This window comes from Bos mutus, chromosome 25 (assembly GCF_027580195.1).
Source record: "Bos mutus isolate GX-2022 chromosome 25, NWIPB_WYAK_1.1, whole genome shotgun sequence".
In the NCBI taxonomy this organism is placed as follows: Eukaryota; Metazoa; Chordata; class Mammalia; order Artiodactyla; family Bovidae; genus Bos; species Bos mutus.
In genome coordinates, this window is record NC_091641.1 from 40,395,905 (window position 1) to 40,421,563 (window position 25,659).

The 25,659-nt window shown below is 62.7% G+C and overlaps 1 protein-coding gene across 10 annotated transcripts in view; it reads right to left on the reverse strand.

Moving 5' to 3' along the window:
- Positions 1-2: 2 nt before the first annotated feature.
- The window catches only part of TSC2 (TSC complex subunit 2), a 31,840-nt gene continuing 6,183 nt past the window's right edge, over positions 3-25,659 (reverse strand). For 2 of the 10 annotated variants that reach the window (XM_070362611.1, XM_070362613.1), the window contains 35 exons: positions 25,157-25,282; positions 24,761-24,834; positions 23,630-23,756; positions 22,752-22,895; positions 21,831-21,968; positions 21,204-21,307; positions 20,747-20,828; positions 19,563-19,718; positions 18,994-19,110; positions 15,586-15,708; positions 14,831-14,937; positions 14,498-14,648; positions 13,618-13,740; positions 13,026-13,160; positions 11,630-11,819; positions 10,766-10,859; positions 10,462-10,564; positions 10,163-10,257; positions 8,952-9,080; positions 7,398-7,562; positions 7,103-7,255; positions 6,870-6,982; positions 6,220-6,435; positions 5,560-5,763; positions 4,900-4,968; positions 3,576-3,706; positions 2,678-3,177; positions 2,437-2,512; positions 2,142-2,228; positions 1,243-1,429; positions 1,024-1,163; positions 831-909; positions 666-757; positions 482-580; positions 3-368 (listed from right to left, as the gene is read on the reverse strand). In XM_070362611.1, the coding sequence (XP_070218712.1) occupies positions 198-368; positions 482-580; positions 666-757; positions 831-909; positions 1,024-1,163; positions 1,243-1,429; positions 2,142-2,228; positions 2,437-2,512; positions 2,678-3,177; positions 3,576-3,706; positions 4,900-4,968; positions 5,560-5,763; positions 6,220-6,435; positions 6,870-6,982; positions 7,103-7,255; positions 7,398-7,562; positions 8,952-9,080; positions 10,163-10,257; positions 10,462-10,564; positions 10,766-10,859; positions 11,630-11,819; positions 13,026-13,160; positions 13,618-13,740; positions 14,498-14,648; positions 14,831-14,937; positions 15,586-15,708; positions 18,994-19,110; positions 19,563-19,718; positions 20,747-20,828; positions 21,204-21,307; positions 21,831-21,968; positions 22,752-22,895; positions 23,630-23,756; positions 24,761-24,834; positions 25,157-25,282 (4,800 nt within the window). In that variant the 3' untranslated portion in view covers positions 3-197. The remainder of the gene's footprint in view (positions 369-481; positions 581-665; positions 758-830; positions 910-1,023; positions 1,164-1,242; positions 1,430-2,141; positions 2,229-2,436; positions 2,513-2,677; positions 3,178-3,575; positions 3,707-4,899; positions 4,969-5,559; positions 5,764-6,219; positions 6,436-6,869; positions 6,983-7,102; positions 7,256-7,397; positions 7,563-8,951; positions 9,081-10,162; positions 10,258-10,461; positions 10,565-10,765; positions 10,860-11,629; positions 11,820-13,025; positions 13,161-13,617; positions 13,741-14,497; positions 14,649-14,830; positions 14,938-15,585; positions 15,709-18,993; positions 19,111-19,562; positions 19,719-20,746; positions 20,829-21,203; positions 21,308-21,830; positions 21,969-22,751; positions 22,896-23,629; positions 23,757-24,760; positions 24,835-25,156; positions 25,283-25,659) is intronic. The other 8 variants (XM_070362604.1, XM_070362609.1, XM_070362608.1 and 5 more) reach the window with 8 other exon arrangements.

Here is a 25,659-nt window from a genome sequence, read left to right on the forward strand (position 1 = left end):
CGTGTCTGTGTCCACTCTGGGGTCTGTGAGTGCACAGGCCTGGGCCACACCAGCGCTTTATTTGCACAGATAAATATCACCCAGCGCCACGGGGGCAAGGAGGGTCTGGCAGCACAGCTGTTCAAACAGCTGGAACAGCCCAGGATATGTCCGAGTCAGAGAAGCCCCATGGGTCCGAGTACCCACCCTGCACAGCCTCACACGAACTCAGTGAAGTCGTCCACAGAGGAGACCAGCCGTTTCCGCTGGCCCGTCTCATAGGTGGGCGTGGACTCAGCCGGGGCCTGTGCCGGAGCCTTGGCATGACCAGGAGGGTGTGTCTGCATCAGGGGCAGGCTGGCGCTTGAGTAGTGGGCTTCCTCACGGATCTGGGGGCGGGGGTGGGGCAGGCTTCAGCAGCAAGTCCAGAGGGGGTGGCACACGCTCCTCAGACTGGCCACCCCATCTCTGTGGAGCAACCCCCCGCAGCCCAGCCTCCTACCCGCTGGCGCAGCCGCTTGATGTGGCGGAGCCTGGCAATCCACTTGGAGGGATAAATGTCGGTGGGATTGGAGCGGCTATGATGCACCTGCGAGGCCATCTGGGGTGGGGCAGGCAGCACGGTGAGCCCTGCGTGGGGGCACCTGCGGGCCTGACCCCCACCTCCCGGGGCCAACTCTGCTCACATTGGCGTGCAGGGCCATCTGGCGGGCCACGAAGGGCAGGTTTCGGTCAGACACGATCTTGGCCATGCTGGTATCCACAAGGCCCTCCATGTCTGGGGAGACAGCGCTCATGTGGGGCTCAGCCCTGGAGCCTCTCCCTGCCCCCCTGCCCCCGCCCCGCCTCACCTTTCCTGCACTGCAGAGACACCAGGTTGCACTCGTAGTCCAGGGGCGTGATAATCACGTGGACGAAGTTGAATTGGCCCTGCTCACACGAGAGCAGGGTCACCGTGGTGCTGAGGGCCACTTTCTGCGACCCCCTCCACGCTCAGCCCAGGGCCCAGACCTGCACCTGCCGCCCCGAGGCCCCCAGGCACACCTTGATGGTGCCCAACTTGAAGTCCTCGCCAGAGTCGTTGTAGACGATGGACACGAAGTCGTTGCCCAGGTGGCGCTTCTTGTCACAGCGGTGCTTGTCCACGTCCTTGGTGGGCATCAGGGTGGCGATGTGGAAGACAGCTGTGGGGCGGGCAGAGCTGAGCAGGGCGGGCCAGGTGGGGGCTCCCGAGGAACGGGCCAGTGGACAGGGAGGGCGCACCTTGCATGATGTCGTCGTGCCAGCAGTAGGTGAACTGGCCATCCTCGCCGCACACGTCCAGGCCGCCCAGGTACACCTTGTCCGGCTGGCAGTCCTTGAGCTCGATGAGCTTGCCCAGCCCCGTGAGGAACTCTGTGTACCTGTAGGAGCCATGCTCGTTGGACAGGATGGCGAGCTCGCTGTTGCTCTGCAGGGAGATAAAGGCACGCTAACACCAGTTCCCAGGCCACCCCCAGCCGCCCCCCGTCTCAGGCCCACAGGACCCCGAGGGCCTGATGCTGCTGGGGGGCAGGGGCAGGCTGACTAGTGTGCCTTGGCACAACCCCCATTCTGCCATTCACCTGACCGAGGCAATGCAGATTCACACCCACTGCCCAGGGTATCACCTCCCCCTCAACCCGCGGCCCCACCGCTCCCAATCTGCCACTGACCTGGGCCAACTCTGTCCTCAGAAAAACCCAGAGTCCTTGGCTGCCCATCCCCCTTCGAGCTGGCCCTCGGCCCACGGCAGCCAGGGCGCTTCTGAGACTCAGGTCGAGTCGATGCAAACCCTGCGCTGGGAACTGCCCGCCTCGAGGGGTGCCACCACGCCCCTCATCACGTCCTGTCCCCTCGCCACCCCTGCCCAGCACTCCTCTGCGAGTCCTCACTTCCTCCACATCTCCGTTCAGAGTCACCTCCCTGGGGTCAGTGACAACCCACCCCCCAAGCGCTCTGTGCTCACACCCAGCTTGTCAATCTCACTCCTGAGTCCCGGAGGGAAGGGAGCTCCATGAACACCTGACATTAGCGGCTCCTCCAGAACCCAGCTCTGCGGAGAACAAGAATCCCACCCCCAGCAGGGTGGCCACCCTCTCTGCCCAGCACCCAGGCCGCCCCTGCCAGCCCGGAAGCCTCACCTGGCCTTCTCCCACGTACAGGACCGCGATCTTGTGCGTGTCGTACGACGGGATCTGATCAAGGAGCTGCACTGATCGTTCGAAAGACTGTAGCCATAAACCCCAGTCTGAGCCCAGGGCAGAAAAGTCCCCTCCTCCAGCCCTGCCCAGCCAGTCGCTGTCCGGGAGAGGCCTATCCTCTCGCCGGCCTCCGGGAGCTGGGCTGCAGCCCCCGCTGCCCAGCTGGGGGCTCAGCCCACTGTGCTCCTGCAGCCGGGCTCCAGGGGGCCCTGCGGGGGAGAGAGGACCCACCTACCTCGTTAGGCAAAAGGATTGGCTTGTTGGACTCGTCACCAAAGAACGGTGAGTGGTAGAGCTGCAGGAACACGAAGCTGCGGTGGGGAGAAGACAGGTGAGGTCTCGGCCAGCAATCACAGCCCAAGGGTGAGGGGCCCAGAGCGCGGTCACCGAGGAGCCTGGTCTCTGTGGCCAGCCTGCCCTGCCTAGGCCCCGCCGGCCCCAGGCCCCCACAGGAGCACCAGGAGGGCAGGGCTCACCTGGGGTTGATGCCTGGCACCTTCTCGGTGTTGGAGGTCCCTGCTCGGTTCTTGAAGGCATCCCTCTCCACCCTCTTGCCCCTGCGTGACGGGGCCGAATCCGAGATGGTGTAGCCTCGGGGCCGCAGCCCGCTGGGGGAGCGGGGACAGCTGGAAGGCAAGGGGCCCTCTGGCTGGGCAGGGCCCCGACCCCGGCGTTCCTCACCCGGGGCTGACCAGGCGGCACCTTCCCCGTCCAGGATCCCTGACTGCGACCGGGCCTTGGCCTCGGGGCTCAGCCGGCCGACCTCAGCCTTGTCCCCGGGGTCCCCCAGGATGTCCTGCAGGGTCTGCAGTTCAGGTGACGAGCTGGACTTGCTCAGGGGCTGAGAGGGCTGGAAGGCGAGGTCCACGGAGGCCCGGGAGCCCTCCGAGGAGACCGCCCGCTCGATGGGGATGCCCCCAGGAGGCAACTCCTCGGCATGGAATGACTTCTCCTCCTGGCTGGAGGTGGAAGATGACTGGGAAGAATGGATCCAAAAGAAACGCTCACCAGGAGGCACCGCAGAGCCCACCCAGGTTTACCTGGAGAAATAAGGCCCCACCCATCCCCAGCCAGGGCCTCAGAGCGGCCAGCACGGAGCTAGCGGTTCCCCTTTCCCGAAAGCACTTCCCGTGCCCTTCGCTCAGCAGTGGAGCCAAGGCCCCAGGCTACAGGATGCTGGCATGGAGGGGCTAAAACCCCGGGCGGACCACTGCGGGGGACCTCAGGCTGCCCCACAACAGGGACACGCACAGGGATGGGAGAGCAGCGGAAGTGCAAAGCAAACCAGCCTACGGTGGCTCAGCCCCGCCGTACCCCCAGCAGGGGGTGATAGCACCCACAGGCCCCTCAGGTGGCTCCCCCGCCTGCACTCACCCTGCTGAAAGCGTCGCTGCGCCCACAGCGCCCGTCGGAGCCCAGTGTCGCCTCAAAATCTTCCAACTCGGGAGGCTCTGCAGACAAACCAGCCTCACCTGGACCTCCCTCCTCCAGGACCACCGCAGAATCTGGAAGGACACAGATGTGCTGCTGGGTGCGGCCCGTCCAGGACTCACATGGCCTCTGGGCACCGGGTTTCCCCATGAGAGGGCACAGCGGCTCCCCAGCAGGGCCTGGCCCAAGGCTCTCCTCCCGGGGGCTCTGAGCCACCCCCTCCCATCGAGCCGGCTGGAGAGGGACATTGAGTGCCCTGACACAGGGGTCTGTCTCTTCATGGACTCCCAGGGGTCAAGATGGGGGGCACCTGGCCCCTTGGAGTGCCCACCTGAGCATTCCAGCATCCACAGAAGCTGCCCCAGTAGCCCCCCGGGGAGCTCCCCCGGCAAGGCAGGTGGGCAAGGGCAGACAGGATGCCTGTGCAGAAGCCCCTGCCTGAGTCAGGCCCCGGCCCAGAGGAGGGGCCTCGACCAGCCCTCAGGAGCCGGGAGAGTTCTGAGCTCCTCCCTGCCAGGCCCGAGGGAGAGACCAGTGAGGGACCCCATGTGCACACGGGCTCTGAAGTGTCCTGAAGGGTGGAGGCTCGCCTGCTGAGTCCATACCGACCCAGAGCTGGGCAGCTAAGGAGGGAGCATGACCCCAAAGCCAGGTTTCCTGTGCCAGCACTAGGGCGAGGGGCTGAGGAGAAGCGACTGAGTCAGCGCAGCCCCGCACTGCGCAGTGCGTCAGCCGCCTCGAGAAGCCCTGCCGTGCCCGCCCCGAGCCAGTCCTACCCATGTGGGGGACTGGGGCAGTTGGAGCACCTGGCCAGCCACACCCTCCGGCCAGGGCCTGGGAGCAACGGGCTGGAAGCCAGCCTGCGGGGCCCTCGGGCAGCCCGTGTGTACGGCAGACACACCCCATTTGTGGGCTCACAAGGCCCGTCAGCACCAGAGCCAGGGCAGTGCAGCTCTGTCCTCTGCCGGTCTCTGGGGTGCAGTCATCCAGGTCACCCCCTCAAGCTGAAGACAGGGCTGGGAGAGCCCGACAGGCTTGGGAACAGAACTCAGGCACAGAGGGCACAAGGCAGTGGGGGTTCCCGCTGACAAAGCACAGGCATCCTGCACCGACGTCCTCGTGCGAGTAGGGGATGGCTCCCTGAGGCGACGAGAGGCTCAGACGGGGTCAGGGAGGGGTGAGCGGAGGAGGGACGATGACACAGCATCTACAAGGCAGAGCGGCGCTCTGCAGCAAACACCGCTTTCCTTAAAGAGCGTACGAATACCTGCCCAGGAAATGCTCCTGTGCAGCTTTCCTTGGCACCTGGACTGGCACAGGGAGGAGAAAGAGGCCACTGCAAGGGAAACCGTGAGCGGCCCGTCAGCAGGAGGAAGGCCACGCACAGCCGAACAGAGAGGACAGGCACCGCCGGTCCTGCAAGGACCCGAGCCTGGAGAGAGAGAGGGGCGGCCAGCAGCCGGCGCACACGCCAGCGCTCCCAGCTGCTCAGGTGCACGCCGGGGACAGGAGCGCGCCTCTCTTCACGAGCGGTCACCCGGCCGCAGGGAAGCAGGGAGGAGGGCGGCGCAGGCGCAGACGGGCGCAGGCGAGCTTGGCACGTCCACACCCACACCCCAGCAGCAGCGCGGCCGTCTCCAGGACCCTGAGCGCCGGGTACCCGAGAAGGGTGCAGAGCAAGGCCTGTGTCCACCCCACGAGCAGGGCCAGCTGAGGAGGCCTCGAGCCACCGATTCACGGCACATCTCCAAAGGAGGGTCCCCCAGGAGCAGGCCCCGCTCTCAAGCACCAGGTCTGCAGACCAGTGTGCCCCGCGTGCAGCCGGCCTCCTCAGCACCCAAGGCTGGCAGAGCCAAGACGGCCCAGGACCCCACGCGGCCATCCGCCCTCAGACGGGGCACACAGGCGGGTGGGAGCCAGCGCTCACCTGTGTTGGAGCGTGGGGGCGGGGATGGCTTGGCTGAGCCGGCCGCCGGCACCGACAGCGACTTGTACAGGGCTGTGTCGCGGCGCTCCTTGAAGCGCTCGGCGGCCATGAGGGCATTGGACAGCTCCTGCAGCGGCATGCTGTTGATGTCCGAGGAGAAGGGGCTGAGCGGGTTCTCCAGGCTCATCAGCCAGCTGGTGTTCCCTGCGGGGCGGGCTCAGGGCTCAGCATAGCACCCCCAGCAGCCCTGCCCTCCGCCCGCCCTGGGCAGCCCCGGCTGCACCCTGCTCTGCTCTGACCAGGGTCCGTACAACAAAGGACGACTAAGACACAGAGGGATGACCTTGTAAGGAGCCAGCAAGAAGACAGCCACAGGAGAAACAAGCCCTGTCCACAATCCTGACACTCGGCTCCCGGGCTCGCGGGCCAGGAGGCAGGAGATCTTGTGGTTATAGCCGCCCGGCCGGCAGGGCTTTGCTGTGGCAGCCTGAGCAGACCAGCTGCCGCCCAGCCCTCACGTCCACCCCTGGGGACTCAGCTCAAGGTGATCTCCCGACTGGCCGCCACCAGCTCCGTAGCGTCCGGAGCGTTTGTGTCACTGTGCACACCACGTGCTGACAGCAGCCCAGGCCGGCCGAGCACGGGCCCACCCCTGGGTACCTGTGGGCCTGCGGACCAGGATCTCTGCCCAGCCCTGGGTCAGCAGGGGCACGTAAGCAGCCAGGTTTGTCTTCTCCTTCTGTGCTGGGAGCGGGCTGCCAGCTGAGGCCTTCTCGGGCTGGCTGGCTGGAGCGGTCTGGGAGCCCGGGGACGTGGGGCTGCTGGGGAAGTAGCAGGCTGGAGCGTCCAAGGCACCCACGCGAAGGCCATGGCCCCCTGAGGAGGAGAGGGGAGGGCTGGCTACCACCACCGCTTGGCCCAACAGGCCTGGCTGCTCCAGCGGGGGCCCAGGCTGCCAAACTCCGAGCCGGGGCCAAGGCAGCACAGCCCTCCCCAGGCACGGCCCTCAGACAGCGTCGAGTTGGCTTGGTAGACCCAGGGCAGCAGGCAGGGGCCCAGAACCTGCGGCTCAGACCATGGCTCATTTAAATGACAGCAGAGAAAGCCCCAGGGGTGGGCTGGGCTGATGGCTCACAGCTGCGCAGAAGCAGCGCCCCCTCCTCGCCTGGTGGGGAGGGCTTGCAGACAGCACAAGTTCCTCAGAGCCCGGGCCAGGTCTGAACAGACTGCCCTGCCCCGCAGCTCCCGGGCCTTTCTTGGCCTTGCAAAGGCCCTGGGGGGGGGGGAGGCGGGGCAGGGCGGGGGCTCACCGGACATGGAGCGGACCCGGTCCCGGGCTCCGTGGTACACCTGCTGCCCAGCTTGGGACTCCAGCTTGGCGGGTGCCTCCTTTGTCTGTCTCACATGCATGCTGGGGTCAGAGCTGAGGACAGAGGGTCCCCAGAGTGTGACTGAGGTAGTTCATGGGCTCAGGTGATCTGACACTCTCATGCAGGTGTGGGCTCAGGATAGAGACCACAGAGAGGCAGAAAGCAGTGGTCACCTCAACTCCGGGCCACCCTGCAGCTCTCCAGAGTCCAGGCCTAGCAGTGACCGGGTCCCGGTACCCACGCTTGTCGTCACGGTGACAAGCTTGTTCCCAACCAGCCAGGTTTTGGTCCTGCCACCAGCCAGGAGGAACTCTCCCACGGGGGACCTGAAAGCACAGAGTCAGTCAACACCTCACTGGGTGGGAGCCCTGGACGGACAAGGCGCCCCCATATCACTCCTGCGGCTGCTCAGACCGGATGCAGTCACAGAAGAGCACAGCCCTGCCCTGTCCCGGAGCCGACTCGCACCTCTTGGGGACCGCCGTGAAGTTGGAGAACACATATCTGGCCATCATGTCCAGACACGTCTCTGTGAGCTCCAGGTGGAGGTTTTTCAAGTTGTCGTCGGCCTGGGCCATCGAGTTCTCGTCTGCAGACCCCAAGCTGGCGCTCGTGAGAGAGGTCTGGATCCTGCTGGAAGAGGATCCATGGCAAGGTCAGGTGCCGGCAGGGGCCTAGCCGTCTACCACCGGGGCCAAAGCTCAAGGCATGCAGGTGCGGAGAGGGCCGCGCTCAGAAAGACCCCGCAGGGCACATGGCCCATAGAACCACAGCTTGGCAAAGAGTGGACACACCGCCCTGGGGGGCGGGCAGACAGGGGCTCATGGAGAGACCCAGGCCGGCTCGTCAGAGCAGAGTCCTCGGAGATGGGGAGAGAGGCTGGCCCCTCACCGAAGCACAGGAGAATTAGGTGACCCCTTTGTGGCAGAACAGTGGAGTCATGCAGAGACGTGGAGACCACAGGACACAGACAGATTGCATTCTGCCCCCGGGCCCTCCCATGGAGGATGGGCAGGGTCTGGGTCCTGTGTAAGGCACTGCATTCACCCCCACACTTGGCCGCCGAACCCCGCCCCGTGACCAGGAGGAGGGGTGTGTGCAGGTCTCACTCCAATACAAATTTCACGCCCCCGTGGCTGAGTTTTGCTTATGGTAAGTAAGTTATTGAAAACAGCTGAGAGGGGAGCCTCCCTGACGACTACCCAGCCCCGATTCCCATCCAGGTCAAACCCCACTCAGGGAAGCCAGGCTCAGGCTGGGGCCTGAGCCAGGCATCAGTGAGGGGCTGGGTCCCTGAGCTGTGGGATGCTGAGGCCTAAGGGGCCTTCCACGTGAGAAGACGGTGTAGCCTGGCCCATGGGCATGAAGCGGTGAACCCCACCCCTCAAGAGCTCCAAGACACAGCAGGGGAAGTGACGAGGCCGCACCCCTGGGGAGGTCAGGCCTTCCATGCCCAGCCCCTTGCAGGCTGGCCCCTGGCCCACTGTCCTACACAGAAGCCCCCGTTCCCTCTCACCTGCCACAGAAAGCAGACCTTTCCCAGAGGAAAAACTCAAGAAGAAAGCCCACTCAAGAGAACGTGAGAGAAAAGCCAAACCCTGGAGAGTGTGTCCTCAGGTGACCGGCATGGGTGTGGCTTTAGTTTGCAAAAGCCCCCTGACCTCCGGGACAGGCCTGTGGGCACTGCCACTGGACACCAGCTGCCTCACAAGGGTCACCCCGCTTCGGGCCCCCAGGCCGGCCTCTGAGGATGCCGTGCAGCTAGCCCACGCTAGTCCGAGGCCGGGCGACAGAATGCAACCTTTCCAGCCCTCTCCACCAGGCTTCCCACCGCAGAGCCCCGGCCACACGGCCCAAGGGCTGCCAGGCGGGCTCTCCTCAACTCTGGCTGGGGAGGGCATGGGCAGGTGACGAGGTCATGCAAGCAGCCCCATGCACAACCACCCGGGTGCTCCCGCCTGGCAGCGCCACTCACGGGCCCAGCTCCAGGGTCCGAGCCCCCCGCCCGACAGAGCCCACTACCTGCGGACCACATGTTCAGACACACTGATGCTGCGGCACCGGAAGGCATCGGCTGCAGAGCTCTCCTTGAGTTCTTTCACGGGTGGAGAGTTATTCAAGCCTTGTTTGGGGGGTCTGGCTATCCTCAAACTACCAGGTGAGGAAGGAAGGCCCAAGCCCCAGAGAGCCCAGCTCCCGGCAGGGAGGACAAGCCATTGGAGGGATGAGGAGGAAAGGTCACAGGCCACAGGGTCAGGATGGAGAGCCCGCGGGTGAGATGAACAAAAAACCATGCCAGAGGCCAGTTAGCAGGGGGAGAAACAGAAAACAAAAACGCATGAAAATACATCGTGTAAACATGACGGCGAAAAAGTAAGGTTTCACGCATGATACTAAAACAAAGAACATTGGTGCAAATTAAACATGTGTGGATCGCACCGCACGGCAGATTCCAGGCTGTGCTGACCAGGTGTCCCGCCCCCCTGCTCGGGACCAGCTGCTGGGGCCCTGAGGGGCACAGCTCCAGAAAAGGCCAGTTCTAACTCCAGGCCCAGCCCCAGCCGTTGGGACCCTGAGAGAACAGCCTCTGACTCAGGTCACACTGACTTCTGGAAAATGCCGTATTCCCACCAGGGAGAGCCAGGAAAGCTGGACGGGAAGGGGGGCGGGACGGGGGGCAGCCATTCAAATGGAATGCAAAACAAGAACACGAGGCCTAGCACGGCTCTTCTCAGATTTGGCGAAAGCAGCTGAGGTGAAGAGCGTGTCCCCGGTTGGCAGTGGGCTGGGAGAGAGCTTGGGGGAGCAGGCCACGGCGGTCTGAGGCTGGGCGTCTGTGGCCCTGGGCCCCCATCCAGGCCGAGTGTGGGCTTCTCAGGAGTCAACCTGGGCTCATTCAGTGGAGTCAGCCCCAAATCCAGATGCCCTAGAACTAGCTGGCACCCCAACCTCCAGCTCGGAGAGTCTGTGCTCGCCCACCATCCAGGCAGGACCAGCCAGGATCCAGCATGCAGTCTCAGCTACACTGAGGCCCCAGAGGGCGCAGGCCTCTCTAGCCTTCTAAGGCCGCCTGCCTCCTGAGCCCAGGACACCTGGCGCTCAGCACGGCTACAGGGGGCTCGCCCTCAGCCACAGCCCGTCTCCATTCCCTGGCCTGGGGCAGCCAGGCAGCCCCAGCCTCCTCACGATGCGGCCCTGCCGGCAGGCCTGCCCCGCCCACACAGGCCCCACACCTCTTGGGCCTCTCGTTGAGACTGGTGCTCCGCGCTCGGAAGCTGTCCTTCTCGGGGGTGTCATCGAAAGACAGGAGGACGTTGGAGCGCAGACCCTGGCAGAAAGGAGCGGAGCTGAGCCACATGCCAGGAGGTACCCACAGGCTTTCTCCCGCTGCCCCTGAGCCACCCAGGCACCCTGGGGTGAGCCACAGGCCCAGGACATGGGCAGCCACGAGTTGTGCCCCAGAGATGCCCGCCTCCTCTCCCACTGGTCACCCTGCTCCAGCCGTAGACGGCCAACAGCCTCACCGGCTCACCTTGGTGATGTAAGGAACAAAGTCCTTCCGGAAGGGCAGGCGGCACCTGATGAACCACATGGCTATGACGTGATGGGCCAGGCACACGATGTACTGATTGAACCTGCCGAGAAGAAACGGAGGTGCTGGGCCCGGGGAGGGATCCAGGGAAACGTGCCAGGAGGGAGGGCAGCAGGTCAGAGGCGCCAAGACCAAGCAGGCCTTCTCTGCCCAGAGGCCTGGCCTCCGGTGAGCAGAGGCCTCCAGCTGGCCTGGGCCACACCGAGGAGGAGGAGGCCTGCAGGGACGTATGGCCAGCACTTACTTGGAGGGGTTGGTATACGGCAGGGAGATGGCAAACACACTGGCATACTGCTCTGCTGCGAAGTTCCTGTAGAGGTGAGGCAGTCTGGCCAGAGCTGCAACAAGGAGAGCCAGTGAGGGGCCCGACGGCTGGGCACACGTGCCCACGGCCATGACAGGGCTGGGAACCAGCGTCCTGTGCTGTGTGTCTAAAGCCAGCCTTGCTACTCTGACCCGAGGGCAGCAAAGGAGCGAAGGCGGCAGCCGCCCGAGCGTGACCTTGGGCCTTGGCTCCCACGGCTGCAAACGACAGTGCCCTGGCTCCGTGCAGACTCGCTTCATGACCTGTGAGCTACACATGCTTTCCATCTTTACAAACCGTTGCAAACAGAACGAATACGCAGTCACGCTGGCCCCAGGTGGCCTTTTACAGAAGCAAAGCCCTGCCTGGCTCCTGTTGTCCACATGCCCAAGGCCTGCTGAGGGCCAGATACCCAGGGACACTGGGAAGGAAGGGGCGAGCCAGGCACCCCCAGCTCCTGGACACCCTAGCCTGAGAGGTGAGACGCCCTCCGAGCTGCGGCTGTGCTGAGGGGACAAAGGGAAGGCTGAGAGCTGGGCAAGCACAGAGCCCAGGGCCAGCCAACGGGCGGCTTCTGGCCACTGACCCTGAGAGGCCAGGAAGGAAAGCCCTCAAGCATGGTGGGTGGGGGGGCGCAAAGGCCCTGAAGCAGCAGAGGGGCCCATGGGGCACAGCACACCTACCTGCAGCAAGGGGAGGTGAGAGTCGGCAAAGGTTATTTCAGGCAAGGCGCAGCCCCAGACTCGAGAGCCCACCCCACTGACACCCATCCCAGCACACACGGGCGCAGCCACAGACACGTACTGGACAGGAACTCGAGGAGCGGGATGGCCATGCTGGCCGTGGCCGAGATGTGTGTGAGCTTCACAACCAGGACGGGCAGTGCCTTGAGGATGACGTCGGGCATCTCCACGCTGCACACGGCCAGGGCCACCACACACTGGCTGGCACAGCGGTAGATGAGGCCTTGCTCCAGGCAGTACACCATCTCCCGCTGTGGACAGCATGATGACTCGCACCAGGCCCACCACAGGCTGGCCCGCGCCCATGCCCCATCCAGAGAGCCCCTCTGGGGAGCCAGGGCCCGGTCTCTCCGCCTCCACCCCAGAGGGGAAAGCCAAGGGCCTTATCCCAGGTCTCAGGACCCCCAAGCGGCAGCACCACCAGCAGCTGAGCCCCCCAAGCCCAGTGGACAGCGAGGCCTCCCTGACACTTCCCCACGTGCCCCCAGCCCACTCCAGAGCCAGGACACGCTGGGCTCAACTCCCTGGCTCTCGAATCCCCAGCTGTCTGACACAGCGAGGCGGCTGGCCCACATCCACCCTGGCCAAGTCCCCGGGAGACAAGTGCTGGCTCAGGCCACAGCCTCGGGGCAAACCACCTGGGCCCTGGGTGCTTCTGAGACCTCCTGCAGCCAGCGCCCCCACCCGCAGTAACACTCTGGGCCTCATGCATCCTTGGGGAACCTTCAGCCCAGTATGGCCAGCTACCCCAGGAGTGCAGCCATGAAAACCAGGCTGGGCCACACAGGAGGAGCTGAGGCTCACGTTCCCCAGGAGTGCGAGTGTGCAGTGAGCCCCAAGCAGCGCTGACCAGGAGCGTGGGCTCAGGGCCCACACAGTCCTCGTCCAGCGGCTCGCCTTGCCCTTGCCCTGACCATCCAAACACTTCTGCTCCCTACTCAATAAGGGCAGGGTGACAAAGACAAGTGTTGGGAGCTTAAAGCATGAGATAATGGCTCCTTGCAGGCCTTGTACCCAGCAGTGTGGACCTGAGGAGACAGGCTTTACCATGCGTGCTTGTTGCTCTTGATGACAGACGTGGAAGCAGAGAAGTGGGGGCCCTTGGCCTGGCCACCCTGCCTCTCCACACACGCCCAGGTTAGTCAAGAGGCTGAGCACCTACCCTAAAGCTGGAGCAAGGGCAAGCCAGGCAATGCTCCTTAAAAAGAAAACGGGGCTGCGTTGGGAGGCCACATTGAAGCACTGCATAAGCCCACACCCGGAGAGAACTCGGGAGCACCAGGGAGTCCAAACATCCGTGGTTCTAGGCTGCGTCAGTCCATGCCTGCGGTGGCCCCAGAGGGAAACAAAGCCAGCTACCCTCGCCCTGGCCCAGCACCAGCTTATAAGGAAGACACTGGGCCACTCTGGCTGAGGTCAGCATCCTGGAGACCAACTGTCCCTCTCCTGCCCGGTACCTGTCTAGTTTTGTCCAAGTAGTTATGGTAAGAGATCAGGGCTGTCAGCACGGGAACCACAGCGAGATGCAGGTCGGTTCTGGAGAAGCCTTCTGGAGTGCCTCGGAGCCGCTCCAGGGTCTTGGGACCTGAAAGCTAATAGCCACAGCCCAGATATGAAGCTCTGTCGGCAGAGAGGTCAGGCCAGGTGGCCGGGGACCCAGGCAGGCCCCTGAGAATGGAAGCCCAGCGGGAGGATGGGCCAAAGGCCTGGGACCCTCCTACTGCCCTTTCTAACCAGCAGTCTGCTTTCTCAGAGCAGCAGGAGGACACCTGTGGACCCGCTAGGGAGATAGGAGACAGGATGCCCGTATCACAGAGCTCCTTGCAGGAGCGGGGAGGAGTCAGGACCCCGTCCGGGCCTGCGAGCTCAGCCCTTCACTGAGGCCCCTGATCCCCCACCGGCGAGCAGGGATGGGACTATGGGGTCCTGGAGGCCCCTCCTGCGCTCCAGCCAGGGATGAGTCTGAGGCAAACTTGTCTGTGCTACATGTGGCCCCGCCCACCTCCCAGGCTCAGTGGGCCAGGAGGAGGGCCAAAGTGGAAGGCGCACCATGGAGCAGAGGGCGGCGGACAGCTGGTCGACACTGCATGGGGAGGTGAAGATGAGGACCTTATAGCGCAGCGACTCGGGCAGTTTGCTGAGCACCAGCTTCAGCACCTTCCAGTCAGTCTCCTGCAGCAACGGGAGACAGGTCTCAGGGCTGAGCTCCATCTGGGCGGCAACAGGGCTCGGACCTGCTCTCCTGCATGACCTGGTCCTCTGTCCCTGCAGCTCGCACTTGGAGGGTCAGTCCTGGACCGTGGCCACTGCCTCCAGACGCCAGGTGGGCGGGAGGCCCAGCTACACCTCCAGGGCAGGCAACTTACCCACCCCACCACCAGGCCGGCTCCCTCCTGCTGCTGCAATCTCCCGCCTTCCAAGACTGCCCTCACCCGCCCCCTCACACCCCACGACACAAAATGCCCCCAGCCCTCAGCACCGCCGGCTAGTCAGAGCCCCCCTGGAGGCACACCCCACTAGTCAGAGCCCCCCTGGAGGCACGCCCCACTAGTCAGAGCCCCCCTGGAGGCACGCCCCACTAGTCAGGGCCCCCCTGGAGGCACGCCCCACTAGTCAGGGCCCCCCTGGAGGCACGCCCCACTAGTCAGGGCCCCCCTGGAGGCACGCCCCACCCCACAATCCAGCTGCTTGTCCACACCCTTCACTCTTGTACCACCACCACTCCCAGAGGCAGAAGGTCTCCTGGGCTCCACACCAGCTTCCAGCTTCCACTCACTGCCCATGGCAGGCGCTCAGCACCCCACTATGGAACCACTGAGGGCCCTCAGACGTGAGCACCCCCCACAGTCACCACAGGGAAGGGGCTGAGTGCCCGGGGCACCCAGAAAGCTCGGTCTGACCCAGTGCCGCTGGGAGCCCAGCCCCTCACCTGCTTCAGACACTGCAGCAGAACACGGAAGAGCAGGGAGTAGGGCAGGGACCCGAGGCGCACAGCAGGGCCCGCAGGCGCAGGGCCAGGGGGCCCGGCGGGCGGGGACAGGGGGCCCCCGGCCTTCTTCTCGGAGCTCCTCTCTGTCTCCCTGTGGGAGCGAGCAGGAGATGCGCTGAGGCCAGAGCTCCCTCTCCAGCAGGCTAAGGATGGACACAGGCCCCGAGCTGCAACCGGGGCTGCCCACCGAGCCCTATGGAGCTGTCCCCTGCCCCAGGGCCGCCCCAGGGTGAGAGCAGCCAGCCGCCACCCCACCCCGGGCCCTGGACGTACAGGCAGTCACAGACGCAGTAGGGGCTGAACCTCACAAGCCCGTCTTTGCTGGGCAGGCCCAGGCGGTGCAGTGAGTCGGCCCGCAGCTGCAGCAGGAAGTCGAAGGCCTGCAGAGAGCGGGCGGCGCGGTCCGACAGAGCAGGACACGGCCGCCCAGCCACGCAGGCTCTCAGCAGGGGTGGCCACCCCAACGGCAAATCCGCCCCAATGTCACAGCACCCGTGGCCTCCCCACGGTGCTGGTGATCCCCACAAGAGCTGGGCAACATCGGTCTCTCACCCGGGGCAGTGGGGCAGGGAGCAGATGCCTGGCACCTGGCCAGGCAACAACACATGGCCTGGGGTACTGACAGCAGAGCTCTGCTCAGGACACCCTCGCCCCCAAACACAGAGAGACATCCCCTCAGGCAGACGCTCCATGAGGGACAGGGCTTCCATCCCAACGACCTCTGCTCACGCTGCCGCCAGCTCCCTAGGCGGAAGCTCAAGCCAGGGTGCCCCGCCCTGCCCTCCACCGCCAGGCTCTGGGGCACCAGGACCCCCTGGAAGTCAGGGCAATTCCCGCTCTCCACCCCCATCTCAGAACCCCATGTGACTGAGAGGCACACAGACCACAGGGCAAGGAAGCAGCAGCCTCGGCTGGTGCAGAGGAGGGACCGTCTGCTGCAGACCCCCCGGGGCCCCGCCACCCCTCCAGCCAGTGGTCACTGTGTTCGCCGAGCCGGCTGCAGCTGCTGGGCGCCCCAGGGCACACACCTGCAGACGGATGCTGCTGGCAATGGGCAGGGTGTAGCTGTGCTTGTAGTGGAGCTGAATGTGGCTGACCAGCGTCTCGTACACGCGTGTGGCATGGCTGGCAGGCAGGGCATACAGCTTGGTCTGCAGAGAGAATGCCGGTCACGGCGAGGGCAGGAGGCTGAGATGCAACCGGGGAGCCAGCACCGTGGTGTCCGGGGGAGTAGCCCAGCAGGCACTGAGGTAACTGGCCACATCTACCGCCCTTTAAAACGGACAAACCCTGCGAGCCACCAATGCCCCTCCGGGATTTCCTTCCACAGGTACTGCCTCTCATGCCCCACTTGGTGAAGGCAAAACACCAGACAGTCACGTGTCTGTGTTGTCAGAGGGAATCACATAAGAAATCGGCGAAACTGCCTGACGGCACAGCCACGTGCGGGAGGACCCACATGCACTGACAGCACCTTCTCAACACCATGAGGCAAAGCGGGAGAAACTGGGGGTGGGGGGTCACCCCACACGGCAGGAGGTATGTGTGCCCCGTGCGAGCCCATGAAGGGGGCTGTCCCCTCGCGGTGGGGCAGTCATCCCCGCCCCCTCCACAAGGTCAAGGAAATCTCCCTGAAAGGTGAGGCCTGGGGGGGTGGGCAGGCAGATGGCGCTCAGGGCTGCCAGCAGCCTGGTTTGGGGGAAGAGGTCAGGGGTTACGGGGCGGGGCTGCAGTCCCCTCTGTGGTACTCTAAGCCTTGGAGGAGACTTAAAACATGTATCACTGTACAGACACACACACACACACAGCCTTGGAGGAGACTTAAAACATGTATCACTGTACACACACACACACACACACACACACACACACACACACACGCTTGACAGCCCCAGGTCTCCAGGCTGGATTTCCAAATGAGAGCAAGACCGTCTCTCCCTCCTTCCACACACACACACACACACACACACACACACACACACACACACGCTTGACAGCCCCAGGTCTCCAGGCTGGATTTCCAAATGAGAGCAAGACCATCTCTCCCTCCTTACACACACACACACACACACACACACACACACACACACGCTTGACAGCCCCAGGTCTCCAGGCTGGATTTCCAAATGAGGTCTCCTTCTGGATTTCACAAATGACAGCCCCAGGTCTCCAGGCTGAGACCGTCTCTCCTCCTTCCACACACACACACACACACAGCCCCAGGTCTCCAGGCTGGATTTCAAATGAGAGCAAGACACACACACACACACACACACACACACACACACGCTGACAGCCCCCAGGTCTCCAGGCTGGATTTCCAAATGAGAGCAAGACCGTCTCTCCCTCCTTCCACACACACACACACACACACACACACACACACGCTTGACAGCCCCAGGTCTCCAGGCTGGATTTCCAAATGAGAGCAAGACCGTCTCTCCCTCCTTCCACACACACACACACACACACACACACACACACACACGCTTGACAGCCCCAGGTCTCCAGGCTGGATTTCCAAATGATTTCCCCTCCTTAAATGAGCCCCAGGTCTCAGGCTGGATTTCAAATGAGAGCAAGACCGTCTCTCCCTCCTTCCACACACACACACACACACACACACACACACACACACACACTTGACAGCCCCAGGTCTCCAGGCTGGATTTCCAAATGAGAGCAAGACCGTCTCAAGACACACACACACACACACACACACACACACACACGCTTGACAGCCCCAGGTCTCAGGCTGGATTTCCCTCCGTCTCTCCTCCTTCCACACACACACACACACACACACACGCACACACACACGCTTGACAGCCCCAGGTCTCCAGGCTGGTTTTCCAAATGAGAGCAAGACCGTCTCTCCCTCCTTCCCCGCAGTAGGGTTCTGGTCCATCCAGACCACAGGGCTCTCCACGACCCCTCAAGTCAGGACACAGGGAGCACGAGGCTCCTGCCGACAAGACGCCCTGGAAGTGCCGTTCAGTATTTATATCAAATATATTTTAATTTTAAACTTCCACGCCAGATAATAAAATTCCACCACGTGTAAACTTTACAGGAACTGTTCTACCATCAACGTTTTACAAAGTAGTTGATGAACCAACTGACTCAAACATTTCATTTTACACAATACAGATCCTGGCAAGTGACCTTAAGTAGCACCACACTGCTTTGCCGGTCAGCGATGCACGGGTGGCGGCCAGCAGAAGCGTCTATCACTACCCTGCTGGGGTGTGAAGGGACGGCCACGGTACCAGCTACCCCAGGGATGCCTGCAACACACGAGGACAGCCACTACCCTGGAGAGCGGGCAAGAGCCGCTGAGGGCTGAGGACGTGCGCAAGTGGGCTAATGGACGGGGGACCTGTACCCAGAGAACGTGAAGACCTTGACAACTCAAGAAAGACCACCCAGCTTAACAATGGGCAAAGGGCCTGAACAGACGTTTCCCCAAAGAAGACACACACACAACCAACCAGCATGTGGAAAGGTGCTCAGTGTCATTAGTCACTAAGAAAATGCACCTCAAAACCACAATGAGACTTCACTTCCTACCCATGAGAACGGTGACAATCAAAAACAAACAGAAAATCAGGAGTGTGCGTGAGGGTGTGGCAAAGACGGAGCCCTCATCCACTGCTGCTCTGAACGTAAATGGGAGCCGACCCTAAAGAAAACAGCCTGGCAGCTTCTCAGACAACTGCCTGCCCAGAGTTACTGGCTGACTCAGCAAGTCCACTCCTAGGAGAAATGAAACATGCATCCACGCAAAAACTCATATGAGTGTTCACTGTAGCCAAAAGTGGAAACGACCCAAGCGACCACCAACTGATGAACAGATACCCACACAACGACCGTTACTCAGCAAGACAAAGGACAAAGTACTGACACACGCCCTGACACGGGAGAAACGTGAGAGACATTATGCTCAGTGAAACACGCCAGACAGAACAGGTCGCATGTTGTGTGATTCTGTGTCTACGCGATGCCCAGAGTAAGCAAATTCACGGAGAAAGAAAGCGTGTCAGGGACCGCTAAGGGCTGGGGTGCTGAGGGGAGAATGAGGAGGGACCGCTGATGGGTGTGGAGCTGTTTTGGGGTGACTGTAACGACAGCTGCACAACTCTATGAACATAACAAAAACCACTGAACCACACACTCTAATGGATGAGCTGTACGGTACATGCATTACCTCTTGATAAAGCTCCTTTAAAGAAAGCCACACAACCGCGGGGCCAGACAGACGGCAGCCCTCCCCGTCTCCCTGGCCGCGGGGACAGCTGAGGCAGTTCTGCACTGACTCGGGGTCTCGTCCACCCCGCCGTGAGGACTCTGACCTGGCCCCACGGCACCGAGGAGGCAGGACCACCCCCGGGAGTGCACAGGTCCCCAGAGAGCAGCACCCTCGAGGCAGAGCCCACCTGAAGGATGACCAGGAGCCCCAGGACCGCAGTCTTCACATCCTCCAAGGAGGCCGAGTACGCGGCCACATCCCTCTCCTCCAGCTCGGGGGGCGGAGAGAGGGAACGGGCGATCACCTGCAGAGAGAAGACCTCCGCTAAACCCCAGCTCTGGGCTCCCTCAGGCAGCAACCATCACCTCCGAAGTTCTCAACCAGCGACTACTTTCTCCTCTATTTCTCAGAAAGAAAGGCGCCATCCACCCCGCCAAGGCACAGATCAGAATCTGCAATGCATTTTAAAACTAAAACAAAACGGTGCTGGTTGTGCAGAAGAGCAATGGACCCAAGCCCGCCCCAGCCAGCCCTTCCTAAAGCCACAGAGACACGTCCCGGGACCCCAGGCAGCAGGGCAGCAGCAAGCGCAGCCAGGCCTCCCAACCCCAGGAGGGAACCGGTCTCGGGGAGACTCAGGCAGTCACTCTGCAAAGAACAGACAGCGGGTCTAGGGAACGCTGCTGCCTGCTGGGCTCCACCACTGAGCAGTGTCCCAGTGGCTGCCTGAGCCCCCCAGGTTCGCACGGCTCTCACCTTCTCAACAATGTCCAGCAGGCTGTTGAAGTGGTGGGTGTGGCAGCCTTCGGCCAGATCTACCAGCAGCTGAGTGGCCAGCTTCCGGACCTGGTGGTCTCTATCCTCAGGGATGTGGGAGAGCTGCGAGATGACCACTGAGTTGATAAGCTCCTCCTGCAGCAAGCACAGGAGCAGCCGGGTGATCCTCTGGCCATGGCCAAGACACACCAACACGTCATCCAAACTCGGGACAACCCATGGCAACGGTGTGCAAGAGCCGGAGGGCCCCTACCAGGGCGCTCAGCACAGCCCCTCAGCTCAGGACAATGGCAGGTACACAGTGGCCCAGCGTGGGCAGAGCCCTCGGGTGCAGGCTCAGACGTGAACACGGCAGTGACCACGTCTCCGCTCCCTCAGTGTCACGATTCAGAAGGCCCCCACGCGGAGGGCCCTCTGCGTGTGCACTGATATCACAGAGCCCACTGTCATGGGGCTATAGGAGGCGCTAGAAGCAGGTACAAGGCACTACAGGAGCGCAGAATAAGACAAGGCGACCCCAACACAAGGGACCCGGGAGCCCAGAGGGCTTCCTGAAAGAGGCAGTGCTAAGCCAGACTCTGCAGAGTGAATTCCAGCAGAGATGCAGAGAAAGGGGAGGCTGAGAGGGCAGGCGGGGCCGACAGGTCCCAGGAGCAGCATGCGCTGCAGCGAGGCCACCGTGCGGAAGGTGCTGGAAGAAGGGACACACCCAGCGCCTGAGCACCTCTCCTGGAGAAGGCAGCCCGGCGGGCGGGGCTGTGGCTGTTCTGGAAAAAAGGGCAGGTTCTGACCCCAAACCTAGAGGATAGACAGGAAGGGAAGCAACAGAGAGAACCAGCAGAGAGGCAGACAGGGCCTGGCCCCACCCTGGCAGCTGGTGACCCACCCAGAGTCCAGAGGGCGAGCATGATCACAAAATGAAAAGAAAACGTCCCCACACAAGTCCGTTTTCCTGAAGGCAGGGGCTGTGCCCTCCTGGCCTCTTAGCCACAGGCCTGGGAGTGACGAAGGGAGGGAGAGGTCAACGAGGAAACAAAGCCTGCCACTGAGGGGCCCCAGCAAGGGCCACAGGCTGCTTCTGAGGCCAGCAGTGCCCTGCACGGCCCGCGGAGGTCACCCCGCCCCTGCCGCCCCAGGGCTCCCGCGGCGGCCCCGACACGCACCTCATAGAACTGCCTGTTGATGAGCAGCACGAAGGACAGGACGTCCAGCACCTTGATGCGCACGGCGCTGCGTGACTCGTTCCTGGGGGCGGGGCACACTGCTGGGGCTGGGCAGCTGCACCAGCCGCCGCCTCCCCCTGCACCAGCCTCAAGTCCGAGGGTTTCCCTCTGGGCACCCCACACCCACCCGCCTCCGCGGCAGGCAAGACTGAGGCCAGATTCTTGCGACATGGACCCAGAGCAGCAACATGCAGACCCAGAATGGGCGAAAGGCAGAGCACCTGGCCCTCAGAGACAGCCTCTTTCCAGACAACCACCCAGCGGGAAGAGCAAGCACAGCAGCCTCAGGGGCCTGTCTGTCTGTCCTACTGGAAGACAAATCCTCTCCCTCGCAGTGAGAACCGTCACAGTCAAGATCCGGAGAGGAAGGCGCTAACTGTCCCGGTTGTGCGCCCACCTGAAAAACCTCTCCATCAGCAGCTGCAGGTTGTGGATCCAGCCGTCCTTCGCTGGATGGATGGACTGAGCCCTGTAGGTTATTAAGTTTAAAAGGGATGACTCCTGTTGAGAGAAGACAGACCTGGGGTTAAGGAGCCGCTCGGCCCTCCCCGAGATTTTCTCATAAACCCAACCCCATGCTGCTGGCCCGGGAGAACGGCCACTCCAGGACACAGGGAGGGAGCATATACGATAGAGGCTCTGCTGGCCTCAGTGAGGACTCACTGAAAACCCACATGAAAGTCTTGCATCCGGCTAGCCTCTCTGGTGCCAGGATGGCCTACGGCTTGGGGAGCAGACACACCAAGCGCAGAACTGCCAGGCATCTCCCTCCGCGCAGGTGAGCAGAGATGGAGTCGGGCTGTGCGGAGCGCCCAGCCCGCACGCCTCCAGCCTACTGGAGACATCCGCAGGCCTCCAGCCTACTACAGACATCACTGCTGGGGCACAAACCCCAGGGAACAGGAGCCTGCCCGGGCCTTTACTTCAAACTCATGGAGAACCTCCCCCAGACCCACACAGATCCCCCGCCAACCACCTGACCTAAACCCCAGCCCCAGCGTGGTGAGGAAAGAGGTGGTCTTACAGGCCTCTGGTCCGCACACCTCTCCACGAGTTCAAAGTATCTCTCCTGGGAGCCGTGAAACTCGTTCTGGTCACACAGCTCCTCCACTGTGCTCAGCAGGTCGTGCACGATGGCGCTCAGCTCTGGGCTGTCCAGGCTCTGCAACACGAGGACCCTGGCACTCAGGAAGGAGCCCAGCTCCCTGCCAGGACTCAGTATTGGAGTCCTCAGGTCAAGGCAGCTGGGTCCAGACTCCAGCCCTCCAGCCGGGCGGGGGGCATGACTGCCCCATGCTGGATGTGCCAGGCCCTGTGACGCTCCTGCCAACTGGGAACGGCAGGTGCCACGGAGCGCTGGCGCTGCCTGCACAGTGGGCTGCCCCCAGGCTCTCGCACCTTCTGGGGGCCCCATGGTGTGGTCTTCCAGCCCATCTCTCCAAGATTAAGCACTGTCTGAACAGTCAGTACCCATCCCTGAGGGATGGGAGCCCGGGCCCTGCTGAGTTCTGTCCTTCCTCCCATGGGTCTGGCTGCCTGCCCAGTGGTCCAGGCCCGAGCCTGCGCTGCGTGTGGCCGCCTCTCCTCACAGCCCCTGCTCGAGCACATCCTCCTTCCTGCTACAGGCAATGCCTTACTCCAAACTTCCACCAAAGTGGCAGGCAGGAACTGTCTTCACGGTCCACTTGCGGCCATGGAGGTGACCTGGCAGGTTACTCTGTCCATCCTGACTGACATGGCCCCCCACCCCCTGCTCACCTACAACACAGTCCTGCTCCACCTGACGGAGCAAGTTTGGGAAAAACAGCCATCTTCAGTGGACCACAAGCCGACAGCCCTGAAAACCATCAGGGGACACGGCACAGCGCACTCTGAGGGAGGGCCCTCCCGGCCAACCAGTCTACAGTCCTGGTCCTCTCCGTGCCAGCCTTCCTGCCCACCTCACCTGGAGCTGCTGGAGCAGGCGCTCGATGATGTTCAGCAGGATGTCCCAGGTCACGGCCTGGAGCTCCCTCCTGTACTTCTTGATGAGTCTGGTTATGGAGAGGACAATCTCGTAGGACACCACCTCATTCGGACAGGTCATGGCCTGGAATACAGGGCACGTGGCAGTCAGCTCCTGCTAGCTCTCGCAAAGGAAGCCCGGGCACGCAGCCCTCCCTCGGAACCTAGCCTGAGACCCTTGCTTCCACACGTATCACGGGCCACAGAAACAGCATCTCAGGAGCCCGGAAGTATGTGTTCTACGCTGGCTCCAAAGGGCCTGATGGAGCCAGGCCGTTCACTTCAAATTCTGGGCCCCAACTCACTGGCCTCATGAAACGCAAACCCTGCACAGAGAGCATGCCCTCCCCACCCAGGACGACCCTGATCAGGACACGGTGCAAGCCTGGACAAGACCCAGTGCCTCCATTCGTCTGGTAAGCTGAGAAGAGTGCGATCACCCCAGCCCACCAGGATGCTGTGACAACTATGTGAAAACACGAAGTGCTGCAGGTTCCACCAGGCACTGTGGAGACACGAGCTACCATCTCTGGCCTCATTCTAGAACGAGAGAGAAGCTGCCACTGGACCGAGGGAACTGTCAAAAGCAAGCATGCAGCTATCCCCAAGGGAATCTTGAGCAGTCCTGATGCTAATTGGCAGAAGATGAAATTCATAAATTGTAACATCTGCTTGCGAATGAACCCTTCAAAGGTCCCACATCTCATCCCTACATGCAAAGCCCCGTCCCTGCAGCAGACTCCAGTCTGATGGGCCCAGCCCAGCTAAGGGGAGCCCCGCCACGCTCGCCAGCTTACCATGGTGCAGAAACTAAGTTACCTCATAAAACGATGGCAACACAGATGTTGGGGAGTTCTTGAGAGAATAGAGCCGGTGGGCACCCCAGAGAGCCATGCCAACAAAGAACACGGCTCCTCTCAGCAGTGGTGCGTCCTCCATGTAGGCTCTGAAAGCATCCCGGGAAAACAGGATGTGAACAGAGGGCAGCCCGGCGTCTGCCAGGCTCCAGCAGCTTCTCCAGAGGTCCCTACGCTTCTGAGGTGGCAGCCGAGCACGGCAAGGGGCTGTGAAGGGGCCCGGGGCAGCACAACCACGTGGTCTGTTCTCACGTGTGCTCAACAGTCATCACGCTGACTGGCTGAGGAGCCACGCGAGCTGCCAGGACACAAAGGCCCTCGTGGTGCTGACAGCCTCGGAGACACAGGTGTGAACCAAATCATCGCGTAAACTAACGCTGGGGACCCCCTCAGGTTACAGCTGAAGAGAAGCCGCGGGACAGGAGAGCAGACTGCTCGGGCCATCAGGGAAACCAGGCACAACACTGAGATGTCGAGGACACTCAGAGAAACTCAACCCAGGCAGAAGGACATTCCAGCAAGGCGAACAGCAGCGCAAGGCCCAGGGTGGGAGCAGAAAGGCAAGGTGGAGGAACGAGAGGCTCACAGGCTGAGCGCACTAGGAGCCACTGTGGCTTCGGGCAGAGAAGGACACTGTCAGATCTGTGTGGCTGCGTGTGGAGGACTGGACTTGGGAGGCCAAGAGTGGATGCAGGAAAGCAGTGAGCGGGTGAGAGCTGGGCGGGTAGGGGGGGGTGGGGGCCAGGGAGTGGACCGATGAGCCAGCTTGGGGCAGAAGTGACGGGCCCTGCAATGGTCCAGCTGCGGGAGGTGAGGAAGGCCTGGGGACGCGGCCCCGCTGGAGGAGGTCCGCATGTGGAGGGAGGTCGGAAGCTCAGGCTGAATGTCCTGACTTCACCAGCAGGAGGAAGACAGGAGCAGAAGATGTGTGCCCCTGCTCAGGGCCCCCTTATGGAGCAGCCCTCCCACCAGCCCAGGAGGCTCCCGTCAGCCTGTGCTGGGCCAGAGCCCACACGGGGAGCCTCCCCTGGGGCCCCATGGCCGCCGAGCTGCCCGCACCCTCGCCCACAGGGCCCGGGCGGCCCGCACTCGCCTGTCTTCCATGATGCGGCACATGTGGTAGATGGCGCTGTGGCCCAGGTGGGTGCCCAGGAGGTTGCGCATCAGCTGGGAAGGAACACGCTGCCGTCGGACAGGCAGACACGAGCCCCAGGCCTCACACGGCCACGCCCTGCAGCCCTCCACGCCCAGCTGCTCTCCACCATCTCCTCCCAGACATGGGTACCCAAGTTTGCCCTCAAAATGCCACCAAACCCTGGCCTCCACTCAGCCACTGGGAAAGTGCACTGCCTTCCCTCAGCACACCACTGTCTGGGCGCTCCAGGAGTCAGAGGCCATTCACTGCACACCAGAGGGTCCTTGTCCTGTCCTCAGGCTGACTCATCACCTCCCCTGGGAAGCCCCTGTGGGACGGCAGGGGAGACCCTACCTTCCAGCAAGGTTCACAGAGCTCCTTGACGTTGATGGTGCGGCAGAGAGTGACGATGAATAGGGGGAGGCTCTCGGCTGGCAGACAGTTGTAGCAGACCACAGCATCCAGCACCTGCAGAGACACCTGGGGGGCGGAGAGAGGGTCAGGCCGGCCTGCCTCCTGCCTGCAGGAATGGGACACCTCCACCGGTTCCCACTGATGCCGCTTTGATCAGTGATGATTGCCCTCCCTCTGCCATAGTGGCCCTCCTGGGACCCTCAGAGTCAGTGTGCGTCTGGGAGGCCCTGCTCCATCCTGGTCACAGCGGGTCATTCCGTCATAAATCATGACCCCAGAACAGATATCACCCAACCGCCCTTCCTTAGAGGAGAATCCTGAGGCTCATAGAGGCCAAGCAGCATGCCTGAGGCCACCCAGCTGGTGAGCGGCGGCACAGGGCTTGACCCCAGGGCCCAGGGTCTCAGTTGCAACACCACCTGGCCTGCCCAGGAGGGTGGAAG